At 41.1% G+C, this 13,118-nt stretch overlaps 2 protein-coding genes across 2 annotated transcripts in view; one reads left to right on the forward strand and one right to left on the reverse strand.

The window, feature by feature from the left end:
* Positions 1–854: 854 nt before the first annotated feature.
* Positions 855–3,684, forward strand: mc2r (melanocortin 2 receptor). The gene is made up of 2 exons (XM_037074515.1): positions 855–1,207; positions 3,114–3,684. Exons 1-2 carry the CDS (start codon positions 855–857, stop codon positions 3,664–3,666), a joined length of 906 nt encoding a protein of 301 aa, XP_036930410.1. The 3' UTR covers positions 3,667–3,684.
* A 57-nt stretch (positions 3,685–3,741) lies between these two features.
* The window catches only part of LOC119006123 (melanocortin receptor 5-like), a 29,095-nt gene continuing 19,718 nt past the window's right edge, over positions 3,742–13,118 (reverse strand). Inside the window, exons 5-6 of the mRNA XM_037074506.1 lie at positions 12,417–12,970; positions 3,742–4,061 (exon numbers count right to left, since the gene is read on the reverse strand). Of these exons, the coding sequence (XP_036930401.1) occupies positions 4,039–4,061; positions 12,417–12,970 (577 nt within the window). The 3' untranslated portion in view covers positions 3,742–4,038. The remainder of the gene's footprint in view (positions 4,062–12,416; positions 12,971–13,118) is intronic.

Here is a 13,118-nt window from a genome sequence, read left to right on the forward strand (position 1 = left end):
AACTGAGACTCAAAGCCCTGATACCAGAGCATTTCCTTCATTTGATTATGATTTCATGATCTGTAAATGTGCTTTTTGAAATGGAAACTGTCCAGCAGACCACCAGGGCCATGACAATCTCTGCAAATTCCTTATCGTTCCATCCCTAGACTTTCCAGTTATAAAGGTGGGACTAACTTTTTTCATGTCGAAGAGCAGAGTAGTCCTGTTGGGTCTTGGATGAATCCCACCAAAGCGAAATTAGAGATGTTATGGCAACGTAGTGTTCTAATGGAATGGCACATGTGAATCCCCGCAAGGGAGCTTATTGAGTCTGCGCATCACATTCAACAGAGGCAAGAGGAATATACTTGTGTACAAGTTTTAATAACTTGTCTCTTCACAGGCGCCGCTTCAAGCAAGACATTCTTCCAAGTGCCGCCAGAAAGCAGGCAGGACTGGATCTAAACAGTTCACAAGACCAACAATCTGCTGCACCGCAATCTCATAAAAAACACTTAAGGCAATAAGTGAGTGCCTGTAAGCCCTGGACAAACACACAAAGCAGATGCAGTTATGTGTCTGTAAATCAGGACTGAATTGTACCAAAACCACCAACCCCCCCGTGCTTGCTAGAATAGGGGTGTGCATGAAAGGACATTTTGTGACTTACCAGACCACCAGACACCACGGCACAAACTAAGGCTAGCTGCAGTTCAATACAGTCTAACACTAAGGCCAATACTCCCACGTGAACTTGCTTTTCCTCAAGTCCTGCTCAGCATTTTGAGAATTTTACTGTTCGGGTAGCTGTAGATTCCTTGTTGATCAGCTTTTCTCTCTTATCCAGAAAAAAAACAGCATCATAGCTAACCATGAATGCTACAACAGCGAACCAGTCGGACTGCCCTGAGGTTGAGGTCCCTGTCCCAGTCTTTTTCATCATTGGCGCAGTGAGCCTGGCCGAGAACCTGCTGGTTGTGGTGGCCGTCATTTGGAACAGGAACCTCCACTCGCCCATGCACTGCTTCATCTGCAGCCTGGCAGCCTTCAACACCATCGCCAGCCTTACCAAAAGCTGCGAGACCTTGATGATTCTGTTTGCTGACGTAGGACAGCTGGAGAAGAAAGGATCCTCAGAGAAGAAGCTGGATGATGTGATGGACTCCCTGCTGTGCATGTCGTTTGTGGGCTCCATTTTCAGTTTCCTGGCTATTGCTGTGGATCGGTATGTATATAATGCTTGGATTTGCATACAGAAATGTTTTAGGTAAATCTTTATAGTAAACTGTATATTCAACAGACTTACCCAGCTGTCTTGAATGGTCTCTCAATGGACTGTGGACCCTATGACCAAAGACTCTTTGTAATTAGAACTAAGGGGACAATTTTGTACATTTCACTGGTGCAATTCACATGTTATTGTTCACTATGTTTTTCGCGCCTTCTGGACATCACTCATTTCAGACAGTATGGTCGTATGTCAGTATGTTATGACAACACAATGCAAAACTGCCTGCAATCCATCACATTAAAAAATCAGCTGCAGGGGTTTTAAAATGCTTTGGGGTGCCAAAATGTTTGCATTCAGGAACTAGTTGTTAAAGTGAATCATTTGCAATGAAGTGCATTTAAAACCTTTATGCTGATTGCCCGTGTTAAAGCAATGTTTTTTGGGGGGATTTTCAAATTTTACTTAAATTAAAACTACTATAAGGTAGAGATACAAATAAAACATGTGGTTTGTTTTTTAAGAATCTCGAGCAATGTGCCATGTACATGACTTTATCCCTTTCATGGGGTCGTGGGGGGTTTTTGCTTCCCAGCTGTCTCTGGGCGAGGGCAGCGTACACCCTGGACAAGTCGCCAGCTCATCACAGGGCCCTTCATTGATGGCGGAGGCTGCCATGCAAGGCGCCATCTGCACATCAGGAGCAATTTGGGGTTCAGTAGCTTGCTCACGGACACTTTGACATGCAGCTCAGCTCAGCCCGGAGCTGGGATTTGAACCAGCAGCCTTCCGATCATTAGCCGATCTGCTCTACCCACTGTTGACAAGTTGAAGCAGGGAAGAGGAGTTGAGGTAGATGCAGAGATTAAGGAATTACTTTATGTTTGTTAGTCAGGGGGGTGACATATGGTCATGGACATGGCTTTGTTTGTTTTTGATTTGATTATGGATTTTAATTGCTGATGGCAGGGGGACTGCTCTCTCCCAGCCCTGTACTTTTGGATTAGAGTGTTAAACAAAGCACTGGTTTGAAATTGTCTTGTGCCTTCAAGGCTGTGCATATAATGTAAACTGAAGTGCTTGCATACATCCAGCTGGATTCATTGTAGTTCACTGCACACTACCTGATCAGCACTAAACAAAAGTCAGACACAGTCTGAGATTAGCTAGTGAACATCATTGAGCATTCAGCAGCTAAAGAGACAGCTATCTCCCTTAGGCGTCAGTAGAGACCAAAAGCAGCACTAAAGCACTAAAGTGAATATTGGACTTACCCTCATCAGCAGGACACAAACATGACTCCAAATTAATGATGAAATTGCTCCATGGCTTCTAAATGTGTAAATAAGCAACAAATTGCTAACAAGTTTGCCATATCAACTTCAAGGATATATCAATGTTTGTTTCAGCTGCCTCCAAATGGCCAAAAAATCTAAATCTTTAGAACATCCAAATGTGTGGAAACGACAGTGATTGCAATTTTTAATCGGGTTAATTTATGTTGTTATCTCCAGGAAACGAAATACTAATTCCAGAAGGTAAAGGTGTAATTTATCACAAGAAAACTTCAGTTCCAGTCATAGTCATATCATACAGTATGAATTAATGTCATGAGTAACTACACAGACAGCATTTACTTGTGTCGATATAAGAAAGCCTAATGAAAACATGAAAACAGGCTGAGACACAATCCAGTAACCTAGGAGGCCTGCCTGATGTGAATGCCATATGGAGGAGCTGTGGTGATTAAATGTGCATCTTTTTGTTAGATCTGTCCTACACTGACACTTCAGGCCGTGTTAGAACTTTATTAAAGTCTGATGCATTGATCAGTGATGGATCCTGTCCTGACATTTTCAGTTTAAATCAGTAGTTAAAGATGTCAAAATGTTTTCCGTTTCAGTTACATCACCATCTTCCATGCACTTCGATACCACAACATCATGACAATGCAGCGGACGGGGGCCATCTTGGGTGTCATTTGGACGACATGCGGGGTGTCAGCCGTGCTCATGGTGCAATTCTTCGAATCCACCTTCATCATTATCTGCTTTGTTGTCTTCTTCATTCTCTCCTTTACATTGATCTGCTTCCTGTATGTGTACATGTTCATGCTGGCGCGCATCCATGCCAGGAAGATCGCTTCTCTGTCCAACAGCGGCTGGGGGAGGGGTCGTCATCAGTGGTGGCGGGGCAATAGCATGAGAGGGGTGCTGACTCTCACCATCCTGTTCGGGGCGTTTGTGGTGTGTTGGGCGCCGTTTTTTGTCCACCTCATCATCATCACGGTGTGCCCCTTGAACCCGTACTGCGAGTGTTACCGATCCCTGTTCCAGCTGCATGTGGTGCTACTGATGAGCCACGCGCTTATTGACCCAGCCATCTACGCCTTCCGCATGGCTGAGCTCAGACACACCTTCAGGAAGATGCTTTGTTTGGACTGGAGGCATTGCTGACTGCGAAAATCTCTTTGCACCTTTTATTTGTGCTTTAGATTATCCAAGGAAGATGTGCATCTTTTCTATACCTGCAAACTGCTTTACATTCATGGGGTTGCATACATTTACGCTTTGTAATCAACAATACATAGTATTGTACCTGTACTGCCACTGAGCAGCTGTGGGTGACAAGGACAGTCTTCATTATTTAGATTTCTTTGTGTCTGTGTCACATTTCTGCGAAACTGAATGTTTCTGTGCATCCTGGCTTTTCTTTTACACAGTCATTTGGACAGCTTTTCTCTGACTTGCTGGCTGTCTAACCATCCATTCCTCCCTCCTCCTCCATCAGCCTTTTCTCTCGTGAATCATATGCAATCTCGTTTCACCTTAAGTGTCAGTCTCCTCAAATCCTGTTTAAAATGACAGACTGACACCACAGACACATGAAACATATATTTTTCCAAACCCATTTTCTCCACAAATGACATGTTATTTCTATTATTATTCTGATTAATGCAAACAAGTTTACCTCTTGCTTTTATTCAGACACACGCAGAGAATAAATATGTACATGAGTCAATTACAACTGAAGCTCACAGTTATATGTCACAGCTGTTAATATCATCCTACTCTACATAAACATGATAGTGAGCATGCACACAGCATGTGGGCTTCACCTCTGCCCAATATGACATCACATTCAGTGTTTTCATGGGAACAGTACAGAACTTCACAATTAACAATAATAACAATTATGAATCACAGGTCAACATGTCATGTAGGAGGCACATGTACAGTAATGAAAACGGAACTATCGCTGTTGTTTTTCTCATTAAATCAACCAATAGGGCAAAGGAAAAATGTATGTCATTATCATAATTGCAAAGGCATTTATAATACACATTATTAGAAGCTACAGCAAGGCAATTACAACACAGTACAGGAATAAAAAACATCCTTTAAATGCTGCTCGCTGTTGTGTTTTTTTAAGAGTCTATCATGTTGCTGTCTACATGTTATACAAATGGCTTGTTCTTTTTACAATAAATAATACTATGTAACACATGGATCCACAACCATGACATGACACAAAACATTTCTTATCAAAAGCAGTTTCCGCCAATAGTTGCACTTCATGATAAATCTTCTCATTTGAGAGGAAGGCACCACTAACACACGGAGAGCACTGCAAAGCTATTTATACATTCGTTTTTACATTTCAAGTGTAATCTTGTGGCGTCTTTACATAGAGAAAGGAGGAGGAGCAGGCAGGTGGTCTGAGCAGATCATCGAGGGGCATGTTGCAAGAATGAAGCAGCTAAACATAGAACAAGGTACATACATTCATATCACAGCAGGAACAGCTACAGCTATTAGAGAAAGCTGCCCGTTAAATGTAGCACCAACCCCGTGTCTAAACTGCAAGCGTCTCTGATGCATTTACATTCACATGTCTGACCCAGCAGATGTGCTCTCATTTCAATCCATGCATCTGTCTGCAGCGGCTCTCTGGAGGCTTGCGTCGGAAAATAAGACTAAAAAAAATCTGCTGTTTTTTTAAAAATCAGAATCACGTCTGCATTCTTTAAGCTTTTTGTGTTTTAAAGCTACTTAGAAATAAATGACCTTTGTCACGTCATCATAAACATGTGGCATTCATCAGCTTCAACAATATTAAACCCATGGTCAGTGTTGTCAAATGATGGCATTTTAGTTAGATGTAGGCAACAAAACTACTTGAAAAGATTACAGTTTGGATTAAGTATGTTGTTAAGTATAGTTATACATGCGATGTAAGTTTTTTTTACCTTTACTCAGTACAATATAAATGCTCAGTGCAACATTTGAGCAGCTCTGCAGTCAGAAGAATGCAAAACGAATCACTCAGATACCATCAGCAATATATAATGCACACACACAGCACTAGAAGGTACACAGTCACCTAACCATTCCTCTGTTGACCGCCCTTTTTTTCATGTGCTCCAATACTAGTCACCAAATTTGAGACCAACCAATGAGAGAATCTCAAACATTCTAAATGCAGCTCATTCACCAAGTCTTTAATCCACATTATTATGTAATGTAATTTAAATAAGTTACGGAACTCAATATTTGCTTTTGGTTTTTACACTGACATGAATGCTGGTCTCCTGCTTAAAAGTCCTGTGTGTGATCACTCTGATCCCAACACAGGCTTTATTCTTCACCTGACATGTATTACATACCTATATGATATTTGCACCTAAAAATGACACAGTAAAATGTGAAGTGTTTTGTTCTGTAGCTGGATTAAATTAGTTGAGGAACTTCTGACAGATTTGGATTTTGTGTTTGATGCCTCTTTTCCTCTTTTTCATTTAAATTCAAATTACCAAAAGAATCGCCAAGCGTGTAAAATTTCCAAGTGTCCACATTGTGAAAAATGTTACAGTTTTCTCTGTTCTGAAAAGTGGAGACTGTACCAAATCACAGGAGGGAGGCCAGCACTGTCAAACAACAGGACGAACAGAAACATGGATGGGAGCTGCTGTATTGAACTTGTACAGCCATACATATTTGAGCCATCAGAGCCAGAATCTGATTCTGAGTAAGAGGACACTGGGACGTGGTGGTAAACCTCGTCCTTATCTGTATCGTCACAAATCAAACTAGCAAATATCTTCTGTAATCCTCCATGAAAACGTTTAGTTCATTTAAATTCATCTTGTGAATGGATGATTCAATTTTTTGTTTTGTTTTGTTTTTTTGTTAGTAGAATAAGGGCCACCCTGTTTTGAAGACAGATAATTGAAACTTGTTCCCAGCATATTTTGAATTTGGTTGTACATTACAGAGGATGTAGTTCTATTAACTGCTGCCGTGATCAATAGTATTTAGACTACAATAATGAATAATAAACAGCGTAGTATCAGTTTCCACTGACTTACCTACACATACCGACAGATGTTCTGAATGCTTCATGTTTGAACTGCTGAATGTCATCACTGCAATACAAAAGCTGAGCAACAGAATATCTATATCAGGGCTTTTCTATGTCTGAGTCTGCGTGTGGGCCTCCCCTCGCACCAAGTTTGGAAAAAGGCATCCTCTGATACTGCACACCCCCCTCCCACTGTTACTCGCTTAGTTTCACTTCTTTCTTGGATGCCTATTGGCTCTTAATGTTACTTGTTTACAGAGACACTCGAGAATTGAGCCAAGACAAGCTTATATTGCTGATTGAGTTAATGCCAGAACACATCAAATACATTAAAAAAATAAAAGAAAGTCTATTGTAAGGATATTACTTCCAGACCGTGACAGTAGGGGAAATGCTACAATTCCCATAAAGCTCTGTGTCTCTAAGCTAAATGCTAAAAATAAATTGATGCATTTTCCATAATTAGCATTAAAATCATTCATCTACAACCAACAGAGTACTAGATCTCCACTATTATAACATCTTCATACAAACTCCAACCGGTTCAGAATCGATGTGCAGTGGTTCTTGAAGAGCCCGAGGCATGACTGTTCATCCAGGCTTAAAGCCTGTATGCCCGATCCCCTACTGTCTGCTGAACGCCCTCAACACATACCAGACTGACAATAGGCCACTGGAGGAGAGAGCTGTATATGTTTGACAAGAAAGTATCTTTTATTGACTTTAAATATGTAGAAAATATAATACAAAACTCAAGAATATTATCGGTTTTTAAGTAAAAATAAATTACAGTATCTTCAGGATCAATTTCTCAAAGGCGGGCAGGATGCTGGGAAAATAATAAGATGTCTTCACTTAAGGAAGTATTTCACCATTGGTAAGATGGCCCATGCGTTAAACTGTACTGTATGTAGGGATGGGCATTGTTAAGATTTTAATGGTACTAATACTCCTAGTAATCCTGCTTATCGATCCAGTACTTAAATGGTATTCTTATTCTTCTTGTTACCTTTTTTCAAGACAAAAAATTAACAATATTCAGCTATGTGATCATGAATTCTGTCTGAAATTATGAAAGCATCACTCAGTCTGTCAGAAAAATAGCTACATTTGTAGCCCAATTGTTGGATGTAATTACACCTGAGTCTGAGCATATCTAGTGGACGGTTTGGATGATGCTTTCACTATGTCAGACAGAACTCATGACTGCATATCCAAACATTCAGCTGACTAATGGTTACTCATGGATACCAACCCCTGTCTGTGTATTCTAATTAACTCTGTGATGGGGAAACAGGAGAAGGAACGACGAGCTAGGCTGTCGAAAACTGTGCATTTCTCTGTCTCTATGTGATGTACTTTCTCTAGATGCTTTGAAAGATTGCTTGTTTTCCCGCCCTTACATGCAAAAAACATGTTGCACTATGGCAACAAGCGCTGTCTGCATCAATACTTGTGAGGTATAACCACACTTCTGAAGGTTTGACTCTCCCTGCCACTGACCTCTGCAGTGTGTCTGCATCCCTGTCTGTGCTGCTGTGTGTGTGAAGTTACAGAGAGGCAGTGAGAACCCTGCACTCCCTGCACAGGACATGCTCCAACACAGATTTCCCTGTCCAGGATTAGGAACAAATCCTTCATGGACGAATGCCTTAATTTTTCCAGTACTCTCAGCAGAACCGTCTTAGCTTATTGATACATGGCCTTTCTAAATTTAACCCCCGGTCCTATGTAATACCGGATTTTGATACCCATCCATAGCTGTCTATACAGTAGAAAGACAGAAATATTTATGAAATTGGTACTAATTGACAAGAAAAAACAGGTCTGCGGTATTTCCTTTTGCTCAAAAGGTCGAAAAGCTGGAACAACCAGAATGCACTGCACCACACTGGACCAATCATAACAAATAAACAGCGTGACGTGCATCAATTTGAACGGTGCTTGGATTTGTCTAAGAAACCGTAAAGCAGCCAGTTTGAAACAAACATTATGGCATTACAGCTAACAGTACACTAAACCATGTTTCTGAAAACATTTTTGTCAAGAAACAGACAATGAACAGGATTGTGCTTCAGAATTTGTGCTGGCTTCCAACAATTAAGACGAGCTCGTGTGGAGCTGTGTTCCATGTGGGTTTCTCAACCAATATATTGCTCACTTCCTGCCTCACCCAGGTACAAGAAGTAAGACAGGAACACAAAGGTCATTAGATGTGTGTCTGGATGTTGGGAAAACAAATCTGGACTACCAAAGAAAAAAGAAAACAAGACAGGAAGAACATGTTGGTCAAGAGTCTCAGTCACACAGGTCAAGGATATTTAAGTGCTCATGAGTATCCTGAAGATGTTTCACCACTCATCACTCACCCAAATGGCCTCTTCTACAGAGGAAGCCTCTATAACTAAGCGCTATGAGACGGCAACTAGACTTGATTGAGTGTCTCGAGGAGACAAGAAGTGGCTTCTGTTCAGAACTGAAGTTTTAATCTAAACAGAAGACACTGCCCTTGTACAGCACTTAGATAAAGACAGAAAGACGAACTAGAGAACTGGGTTTAACTGACCACTACATTCTAAACTACTCAATTTGTGAAATCACATAAAGGAATCAGTGTTGGAATAATGTATTACTCAAATAAAGGAATTCTGATTGACAACCACAATAGCACCGTAGAGATGGTGACTTACATGATGGCAGAAAGCAGTAGAGAAGGATTGCAGGGTTAGATGGGTGTAAGGTCACCATTTGTTGGAGCTGTTCCCACCCCACCTGGGCAGCTGAACCTGGTGACGCCGTTAGCTATTGTCAGTTATCAAATATACATTTGCCTTCAAAGGCTGCTCATTCTGTGAGCACAGGAATCCAGAAACAGCCACTGTTTTCAGCTCAGGATGGATGACCTTGTTAAAGAGGAGGTCCGTCAGTTCAGTGACATATTTTAACACACTAAACAGTACATAACAGTGTATAGTTAACAATGTAACTGCAATTAGAAATGTTTTGTTTACTCCTTGCCCTGCTGGTAAATGTGGTGTTCCACTTAAATGCTTGGGTGGTGCCAAACTCTCTTCAGCAGGGCAAATTAATTTGGAATCATGCTTACAGTATATTATTTTTTGGATGAAAAGTTGTATCGTCCAATTTCAGAGCTCACAAACCAGTAGTATACCGGGTTTTTACCATGGAAAAAATGTGTTCCCCTCTCTTGGCCTCGGGAAATTGAAAGTGGTACTGCAGCTGTCCTTGGAGAGACAGCTCTATTATTCCTCTGACTCAGTGGGTTTGTGAGTAACCCTTTAATTTGAGAGTGCTGCAAGTGAAACTTTCATAAATGGAATGTCACAAAACAACAGACTAAAGAGGTGACAAAGTGGCTCAGCTGAGTTATGAAAGTCTACTTCACGCATTTATCATGTTAACATTTCAACAAAATGCTTCAAGTGGCATTGACCAGGATTTGAGTCAAACAGTAGCACCCATCTTGAAGCTGTGCTTAGGGTTTCAGCTACGATCTCCATCAGGGCAAAAGCCACATCCAACAGCTGCTACTACCTAATCAGTTACAAGTTACATCAAAATACACTTTCAAAACAATGTCTGAATGCTAACAAAGTTAGTTTGACAGCTGTCAGTACTAACAATGACTATGTCGGTTGTTTAAGTTCAATATGATAATAGTAGGTGTTTACCTACAGGTGAATGAGACATGAGGAGTTACTTGTAGAAAGCAGGGGCGGTTCCTCACTTGGGTGATGTGGGCAGCCGCACAGGGTAGCATTTGTAGAGGGGGCATCATACAAGCTAGGATCTACTGGTAGTAAGACATTATGATGTAAATGAATACCAATACACTCTGAATTGATTAAAAAATGGACTCAAAATTGACAGTTCAGAAGCAAGTTTTAAAAGCATTGCAGAAGAATCAGAACCTGGAACCTACAGTGGTGTTCAAAGGTTTACGTACACTTGTACAGAACATGTATATCATGGCAGTCTTGAGTTCTCTTGATTTCTACATCTCTCATTTTTCTGGGATGGAATGAGTGGAACATATACTTGTTTAGTCACAAAAAAAAACATTCATGAAGTTTGGTTCAATAATGAATTTATTATAGATTATCTGAAAATGCAACAAACAAGTATTTGTTCAGAGATTTGAGAAAGTTATGCTTATGTAGCCTGGGACAGCTAGGTTAAAGCAGAGATGAGGAGCATCTACATACATCTGGTAAAATCACTGGTAACACTTTACAATAAGGTACACAAAGATGTGAGGAGCTACTGAGGACTGAGTACGGAATGATTCAGGAATGACTTGGTATTTAAATCATTAATGAGTAATTCCTAAGTAACTGATTCCAGGGGTGTAAAGCAGATAATGATGAGTTACTGAAGAACAGACTGGGAGATAAAATATTAATGAATCATTAGGTAATGATCATCATTACTTATTAACGATTAACTATCAAGTAGTTCCTGATTCATTTCTTACTTGCCTCTCCGTAACTACTCCCATTTTTGTGTACCTTATTGTAAAGTGTCACCAGATCACTTCTCTGTAATTCCACGCCTGCAGATTTTTTGTTCTTCAGTTTAAATGTTATATTCTTCCACCCCACCCGACAACAGTGACATAACTTGAGACAATTTTGCACTGCCGGGCCACAAAATGCTTTATATAACTTTTCTCCCCTTTAATGTTGAGAGCACAGTGGCAAAGCCATAGTCAGGCCATCTTCATCATCAGAAAAAACTACTCTGAAAGCAGCTTACTACAACCCATATTTACTTCACTTGTAAGGTGTGGACCACCAGTGGCCGTGGTCGTTATCACGACAGCATTGGAGGAAGTGAGGCGAAGTAGTGAGAAGGTCGATAAAGGGAGAAGGACTGGGTGAACAGCAGGGTTAAACAAGCAGAGAACTTTCACACAGTAGAATGCTCTTCGTGTCCCTTATGAAACCAAATGTCAACAGCAATTTATTTTAATTTCATAACATAAGTAGCATATTTGTTTTTACCCCAAATCATCATATTTTTTAAACCTGAACAGGTAGCTTTGTTGCCTAAAACTAACCAAAATGTGATCAGATGGCAGAGGTCCGGTACACCCTTCAACTGCTGCAACATTCATGTTGTTGCGGTAATGGTGATATATGCCGTTTTGGGAGTTACTTGCAATCAACCTAATTATGACCACAGGTATAAGGATGTATCAGTCTGATAACTGAGATGAGTTTCATGAGCTCTATTCTGTTCGAAACTTTCCCTAATTATTGTTGACTTCACTCCCCCACCATTCATTCGTGCACCTCGCATGCAACCTCGCAAGCGCAACCACCTCTCTGAAGCAACACTAGGTGTGCGGGTTAGCCATCCTATGCATGCTTATGCGTAGTTAAAAGCAAGTTTATAAGTGCGCTTAGCAGCATTGAAGGACGTGATGAAAAAAATTTACTATCAGCAAAAGGTCATAACAGCTCACTGATTTAAAAGCAGAAGGGTGAAAGAAATGTGGGCTATAATGAAAGAACACAAACAGATTTCTGTGTCACACTTAAATGTGAATCATGAATCATGATTTCTAAAGGTCTGTTAAAAGAGAGTATCTAATAGTTGAGCTACTCTGATTAAATGGCAGAAATGTTGTGAAACAGTGGTTAAACCTTGAGTGTCCCGTTTTCAGTTCATACTGGACAGGGACGAACATTTGCGTGATTATACACTGTATAGCCAAGAAGTGCAATGAACCAGTGTATTTTGATGAGATTTCATGGTTATGCTTCAAGATTAACGTTCATCCTATCACTCCACCCACTGGTCTGTCTCTCTCAATACTTACCTATGCAGATGTTGGTGCAGGCGTTTCTAAGGTTGTAACAACAGATGATCTCCTTAAAAGTCTTCCTCATCTCCTGGCTCCTGAAGGCATAGATCAGTGGGTCAATCACAGAGTTGCACATGATGAGGATGAGGTACATGTTGAAGTGGGACATGAAGCACACGCAGTAGAGGTTCCGCGGACAGGAGATCATCAGGATCAGGTGGAGGAAGAAGGGCGCCCAGCAGACGATAAATATCCCCAGCAGGATGGTCAGTGTGATGGCCCCCTTCATACTGGCCCGTTGGTGGATGGAGTTGTAGCCGGGCAGGGCAGCAATGCGCTTGACGTGAGAGCGTGCCAGCATGAACATGTGGCTGTAGAGGGAGGCCATGATGAGCAGCATGGCGAAGAACATAGAGACGAGGCAGATGATGACAGGCGTGGTGTCTGAATAGATGATGAAGACGATCCCACAGCCAGTGCAGAAGGTCCAGATTGCCCCGATGATGCAGCCGGCTCTCTTTACTGTCATGATGTTGTGATACCTCAGTGCATAGAAGATGGTGACGTACCTGTAGATGATAGCAAATGTTGGAAGAATTGCGCAAATCTGACAAAATTGTCCCTGAGCACAGTGATACAATAACAGTGTTCTAAGGGAGCACACACAGGATATACCAACTCATTGATGTGACCTGTACAAGGGAACTTCAGGAATTG

Source organism: Acanthopagrus latus, chromosome 17, assembly GCF_904848185.1.
Source record: "Acanthopagrus latus isolate v.2019 chromosome 17, fAcaLat1.1, whole genome shotgun sequence".
Lineage (NCBI taxonomy): Eukaryota > Metazoa > Chordata > Actinopteri > Spariformes > Sparidae > Acanthopagrus > Acanthopagrus latus.